Below are 7,275 nucleotides of genomic sequence, written 5' to 3' on the forward strand. Positions count from 1 at the left end.
AGAATCGTTCATCCAAGATATTCTTGCAGTAAACCATTCCATAAGCTCCAAATATTAACGACCACTTCTCAATACTTATTTTCTCTTATACTTTTTGTCTGTAATTCCCTCTTTACATCTAATGGTGCATACCATGAGCACAATATAAGGTATCAAAATGATTTACATAGGGATCTGAAACATCTAAGCCTTGCACAGAAAGGTGTTCACCATTCTGCAGGCAAAAGTTTTCAATTCTCTTCCATCCAATATTAAAATCCACAATAATGACTCATCTTCATATAAATCTAAATGAAGAAAATATCCTATGGATAAGCCATTTTACTCTCTTGGTGGGTATATGAAGAATAACCAGCGATTGTTTTTGTAAGCTAATATTGTCATTTGTATTTATATTTTGAGACTTTCAATTTCTAATGTGTTAGCCATTATTTGTCTTCATGATGTGTGGTCAATGTATAAATATACTTTTCCTTTTGTACCTTAATATATTCTCAGTGCTGTGCATTATTTTATTGTGCAGCGTTTATTGTATCTATATAATAATGTAAACCTGACTCATTCCACATCCTTATGATTCATCACAATATGGATCTATGGAATTCGAAGTAAATAAATAAATATCACCGTTTAAATGTAAGTTGTGCTTTGAGCCGACTTTGCTGTCGCAACCACACACTGTATTCAGGATATAGGCCATGGTGACAGTGTGGTAACGGTAATTCATAAATACAGTTACCGAAAATATATTTATTCTGCCAAATAAGTAAATGAAGAAGTGACTAAAATCAAATCAGATCGCAGTGTTCATTAACGACCCATCGCGATAATTGTCTTTGCATAACAGTTTCACTCGAACACCGATCCCGGAGGGTGTAAACGCCTCGCTGACGAGCGCGTCGCCCGAGCGCGTGAGCGTGGGAGAACAGTGGACCTGTGTCCGGAACGAAACGAACCTTTTCTCGCAATCGCGGGGCGCTGTGTATTTCGCGGATGCGACGAAGCGCAGGCGGAAACGAATGGAGAGCGCCAAACAAACTTCCATACGCGTCTGTGGGAAACTCGCGTTAAGCTCGACCCACGTGTCCGCAGACTGAAATTATGGACTCACGAAATACGCGTCTGTACCGTATGGCGGCTCAGTTCGCAATGCCGTTGCTTTTTTTGTTGATCCGCACCTGTGTGCGACACACCTTGCCAGAATTTTATCTATCGACAGGTATGTGCGCCAATGGACATCTGACGCAGCGAACTTGTTCCGTTAGTGAGCGGCTCTGGTATATTCACGCATTTTTGCGGCATGGCTGCCATAAAATGTATTTGCCACTAAAGTCGTAAACAATTATTTTTGTAGCTACACAAACCAATTTCATTTGATTTCTTTTGATCATTTTGATTACTTACATCCTTAAATAGCTTGTTGAGTATAGAAGAAGTCAAATTTGAGGAAGTAGAACACACACACACACACACACACAGAGAGAGAGAGAGAGAGAGAGAGAGAGAGAGCGAGAGAGAGAGAGAAAGACAAAATTCAGTTTACAAATAACAAAAAAAAAATTAATTTGAATTTGGCCATAATTACTTACTCAACTTACAATGCTGTTTTTTTATGATTTAAAAATTATTTTACTGTGTAAAAACACTGTTCCATCAGAAATGATGTAAGGTTGTATTTAAACGTACTTGTATGTCACTGCACTTTTAATCATTAGGTAGGCTGTTGAATAATTTAACTGATATGCATATACCATGAGGCATGTGGATATTACTGATGTTTCTTGTGTTGTGGCAATGCATAAACTTATTTTGTTGTAAATTTCCAGTACTGTTTCAAAGATATCATTTGCAAGCAAGATACATCCATATGTGTAAGGGCTTGGCAGGCTCATATTTACAGCTGTATGAAATCTACTGTACATGTTTCCAGTTTCCTTACATTGCAGGTAGCTCTGAATACTCTTCTGCATCATTAAGTTTTGTATGTCGATGGGAGTTTCCCCAGAATATTAGCCCTTATCAGAATAATGAATGAAAATATTCATAATATGCCTCAATGACTGTTGACCTGCTTGCACTTTGGATTAACACATGAAGAACATAGCAAGATTTTGAAAGTTTTTTCTGAGTTCTTTCACATGACAATTCGAATTTAAATTATCACTTAGCCACATCCCTAGAGCTTCAGTTTCAGTAACTGATTTCAGTAATGTGTTGTCAAGATATGGTATTGTTTCAAATTCTTGCACAAGTGGAGAAGAGGGGAAATTCAAAAAGACAGTTTTTTCTGGAGGTGTTGTTATCTTAGTTTTTAAAAATAGCTAGTAACTAGGGACATTGAAGTATCGATTGCTACTTCCATAGAGATTTTGTCAGCAGCTGTTATTAAAATACAGGTGTCATCAGAAAGTAAGAGTTATTTCTTCACTTTAATAAAGTCATTTAAATCATCCATGTAAAGGAGGAACAATAGAGGTCCTAGGACAGAGCCTTATAGCACTACATAATTCACTAGTGATTTAGTAGATAGATGTGTTATTGTTGTAATGGTATTTTCTTTGATATCATCATGCCTTAACCCTTTGTTTCCTGACATAAGAAAAAATTTACTTTTTAACATTTTCTTTGCAGAATTTATGCTATTGTGGCCGCAAATGACGGTAGGATTTTTTTTTTAATTTATTTTATTTTTTACAACTTTTTTCACTCCTGGTACTCAGAAGTACCATCAGACTCCATGGACAGAATCACAACATGCACAGAAAAATGCTCCAATTTTTATAACTTGTACTTCATTCTACATAAATATTAAATATTTTTACATTAGAAAATTAATTAACAAAAATAAGATATTTCTGATTTTTTTTTAAATTTCGCATAAATTTACCTTCTAGAGCAACTTCACAATACATAGTAACTTAGCTATACATTTTTGACAGTATATATATATATATCACATATTTAGTGATACCTCATGAAATTGTAGAAAACAGTTCTTTTTCTCATTGCAGCACAAGTACACTTTACATGTACTACATTGTGAATGTGGTCTCGACTGAATTTTATTTTTCGCACACATTTTGCATCGTCCTCTTTTACAACTGAACACTACAAAATGGTTTCCTTGGTTGCCAAGACGTACATCCTTAGGAACAGGAAAGTTATCTTTCCTTCTCTTTGGGGGAGTTATTTCATCTTTACCAGAGTTTCTCTTTTTGAGATTTGGTACTTGCTGTTCATTCATTAGCCCTAGTGCCACAGCACGCCTGAATTCCAGCAGTGGCAGTGCCCCACGTAGATCACTGAAAATGACGTAAGTATTGACAAAAGCAATTTATATTGCTCCCCAGAAGAGACGGTGCCACTATTTCTTTGATTGCCTGTCAAGACCATAAGTTGAACGTAATCTGTCTGCATGATCCACACCACCCACGTTTTTATTGTAATCACATACAATAACTGGACATGGTATAGTCATACCAGTTCCATCTTTCTGTTTTCTTGACGCTACGCTCTGTTCAGTGCCATGGATGTTTGACGCAAAATATACTACTTTATTGCCCCTCCATTGAAATACTGATGGGTCTACAGATGACACTCTGTGATCTGATTCCCCACGCTTTAGACATTTTTCTCTTGGTAAATTCGCTGGCAAACCTTTCCTGTTTGTTCTAATTGTTCCACAGGAAAATGTATTTACGGATTTTAATTTCTCCAAAAGTGGAATAGAAGTAAAAAAAATGTCAAAGTACAATTTTCTGTACTGACTCCAATACTGTTTAGACAATTTCAGTACTACTCTCTCTTCTACACCGTACCCGTCAAAGTCCTTCTCCAGTGTCTCATTTCTACCTTGATACACTTCAAAATTGAGTGTGTATCCTTTTTTATCACAAATTGCCAATAGTTTATAGCCTCTTTTGATTGGTTTTAATGGATTATATTGCTTTATGCTACTTCTTCCCTTGAAGACAATCATTGAGTCATCAATACTGAGTTCTCTAGTGCCCCTGTATATGGACATAAATTGCTTATTCAAAGCAGTCAGAAGCGGGCGTATTTTATACAATTTATCAGTGTTTCTTTCTGGAATTTTTGTGTTATCATTAACATATAAATTAATCAAAATAAAATCAAACCTGTCCCTACTCATGCATCGCCTTACAATAGAAATAACATGGTCATCACATGCAGACCAGTAGTGTTTCCACGACGACAGCTTGTGGTAACCCATAAATAAATTAATTACCAAAAAAACAAGCAGCTCATGTTCCTTCAGATTTAAAATTTTTCCCTTCTGCGTTGCATAAAGATTGGTCTGGAAAACTATGTCTTCTACAATTGGCTTCAAAATGAAAATAAAAACATCAGTAGCTGTGTGGCAATCCTGTAATAATTCTTCCATAGGCCCTGCAAAACGAATACATGAATGGAAATAGTACTGCAGTTGTCACAGATGGAACACGGTTCTAAAGTAATTCGTGAAATGAAAAAGAAGAAATTGACTAATGCTGAAAAAGAATTTATGATGATCTAAGTGTAAGAAGATACCTTCACTATATCTGTATTCATAGTTCCTTGTTTCAATGTGTTTGTCTCTCCACATTTTGTTTGTCCGATAATCACATTGAGGTGAAGGTGTAAACGGCAAAGAACTCTCTGAGGCATCATTTTCCGAACAAGTGGAGTTTGTTTCACGATCTGCCTCTTGCCAATTGCACAAAAAAGCTTTGTCAAAATTATTAACATTTTCGTCATCATCTTCGATGTCAGTATCCTCTGGAATATCAGAGGGAATGTCCTCATACAAATTTGCATCAATCTGTGCATCACTCAAAGGTCGCAAGTAGCCACCAGTTTTACGATTTTCGTCCATCTGTGTGGGAAAAAGTGGACAGAACAACTAGTGAGTGGTAACGCATTGTTGCTACAATAAAGTGTTCGCACAACCTGACGATACTAATAAGTCCGCTTTTTATTTTCCTCTTTATCTCATTCACTTGTAACGTAATGCTTCAAATTATTATAAAAAAAACAAAGAAGGTAAGTATTCCCAATGGAAAACTCAACGGAAGTTCAATAAATTACGCACAAATTCGGGCAACACCATGGAAACAAGCACATACAATCTTCTGTTTTCACAGCTGCGCGCGAAAAACAATGTCAAGCTCTGACCGCCAGAGAGGTCTATGATTTGCACAATAAAATCTATGAAACAGTAGAGTAGAGTTACTGTTATGTACCGTCAGGCTCTCAGATCACGAAACTATACCATGAGAAAATAATTAGAGTCAAAACTTACTGGTAGCTTTAAGTACCATCAGGCAACAAAGTGTTTAAATCATTGTTTGCTATCTCTCTTCTAGGTAAGATGTTATCCACTAATTTGGTATCTTTCTGACAACTTTTTGAGCTAATTTGTGAATAACAATGTCATGGTCAATCCTGTCAAATGCTTTTGAGAGATCTAGGAAAATACCAGTATCATGTTCTCTGTCATCCAGTGCGTTAAGAAGAGCTTCTAAATACTCATACATAGCTATTAAAGTAGACTTGGATTTGCTGAATCTGTGCTGATTTGGTGAGAGTAATGAGTTCTTCGTAATACAGCCTTGAAGGCTATTGTGGAAAACTTTTCCAAATATTACGGAGCAAACAATGAGATGGAAAACTAGACGATAATTATTTACATTACAAATGGCCCAGTTTTTGAATAGAGGAGTTACTTTAGCTGTTTTTGAGTATTGGGAAGCGTTCCATTTGAAAAGGATATGTTTATCACATACATTAGTGGTTTTATTACATAATCAAATAATCAGAATACTGAATGGCAGAAGTAAAGCTGTGAGGACGAGGCATGAGTCGTGCTTGCATAGCTCAGTTGGTAGAGCACTTGCCCGCGAAAGGCAAAGGTCCCGAGTTCGAGTCTCGGTCCGGCACACAGTTTTAATCTGCCAGGAAGTTTCAATCAGAATACTTGTTAAATACATAATCTGGTACACCATCCAGCCCACATGAATATCTGTTTTTGAGTGGTCTTATTTTTCGCATCATCTATGTCTCTGTGACTGCTTGGAGGAATATAAAGTTAAGACTCGCATTTAAATAATTTGACAGGCACATATATCTGTCTTCATAATGATTTTAGATTAACTGGTTTGCTATATAAGTAAAATACACATTAAACTTACCAACTACCTCTTTTTGATCTGAGGATCTGATATTTTCATACTCATTTATTACCCACAATATATAAGCCCAATGCAATCTGACTGTTACACAGTGACAACATGACTTATAATAATTAACATATAAGAATGACGTGAATTGGAAGAAATCCTAACAATAATAAAAAAAATCCAAAAGATAAGAAATTAAAGAAATATGAAATTACCTCCAACTCTGTTAATTGCCTAAAATCATTTCAATCACGAATCCCGGTAGTGGAAACCCCCATTTTTTGTTTTATAATTCACTCACCACAGAGAAAATCTTCATAACATGAACTACAGCAAGCAGCAACTACAGCCAGGTAAATAAAAAGATTCTAACTACTATAGACTCTAACAACTAGGAGGCATATGGTAGGCAAAAGAAAGATTTTGTTGATGAGCAAACAATGTATTTAGAAAATTTTACCTTATTCATGTGACATACACTCCAAAAATTATATAGTTGTCAATAATTCCAACGTCCAAACTTTATCAATCAAACATATGTCATCTTACATTTCCTTGCGTCTCATGTTGCAATGCATGTCTTACCAACACAGAGTCTCCACTAAGAAAAAAACATGTCCAAACAATTCTGTATCTACTTGCTAACAGGTAGTCCGTCCAACCAAAAAATCTCTTGCTGCTGTCAGCGATATTAACACAGTCTATAGCGCTGACAACACACAAAAAGGCTACTTACATAACCTCCCTGCTCCCTTAAAAAAAATTACAAAATGTTTTGGGAAGTTGCCAAGACTAAGTTGTTAAAAAATTTTATATTAACAATATCAAATAGAGCAGATGCACACAATAGTTAAGTAATATTCTGTTGGTCAATAGAATAGAGTAAAAATTCTCCTCACAGTCCCTAAGGACAGTCCTAATAACTCATCAGAAGAGAAGTCTACACCAGTTTTACGCACAAAGGCTGAGGAGTATATCAAAATGCACAAGTAAGTAGTGGACAACCATGCAGTCTGAAGAAGTGGTGTTGTCCTCCCCATGGAAACACAGTGCTGACTCTTGACATGGAGCTTTCAGTTGGTATCATGAGACTGAT

At 36.0% G+C, this 7,275-nt stretch overlaps 1 protein-coding gene across 1 annotated transcript; it reads right to left on the reverse strand.

Annotated features, from left to right (window-relative positions):
• Positions 1 to 2,953: 2,953 nt before the first annotated feature.
• Positions 2,954 to 4,606, reverse strand: LOC124775310 (piggyBac transposable element-derived protein 3-like). Its single transcript, XM_047250145.1, has 3 exons — positions 4,552 to 4,606; positions 3,381 to 4,410; positions 2,954 to 3,302 (listed from the first exon to the last, which is right to left on the reverse strand). The coding sequence occupies exons 1-3, from the start codon at positions 4,604 to 4,606 to the stop codon at positions 2,954 to 2,956; spliced, it is 1,434 nt and encodes a 477-aa protein (XP_047106101.1).
• Between the last annotated feature and the right edge of the window lie 2,669 nt (positions 4,607 to 7,275).

This window comes from Schistocerca piceifrons, chromosome 2, assembly GCF_021461385.2.
Source record: "Schistocerca piceifrons isolate TAMUIC-IGC-003096 chromosome 2, iqSchPice1.1, whole genome shotgun sequence".
Taxonomy (NCBI): Eukaryota; Metazoa; Arthropoda; class Insecta; order Orthoptera; family Acrididae; genus Schistocerca; species Schistocerca piceifrons.

Bases quoted from the DNA above. Each gene is read 5' to 3' on its own strand.
- LOC124775310 (XM_047250145.1), bottom strand. From the start codon at position 4,606: ATGTGGAGAGACAAACACATTGAAACAAGGAACTATGAATACAGATAT. The intron at 4,411-4,551 runs GTATCTTCTTAC...TTCGTTTTGCAG, and splicing joins TGAATACAGATATAGTGAAG to GGCCTATGGAAGAATTATTA. The intron at 3,303-3,380 runs GCAATCAAAGAA...CGTCATTTTCAG, and splicing joins TCAACTTATGGTCTTGACAG to TGATCTACGTGGGGCACTGC.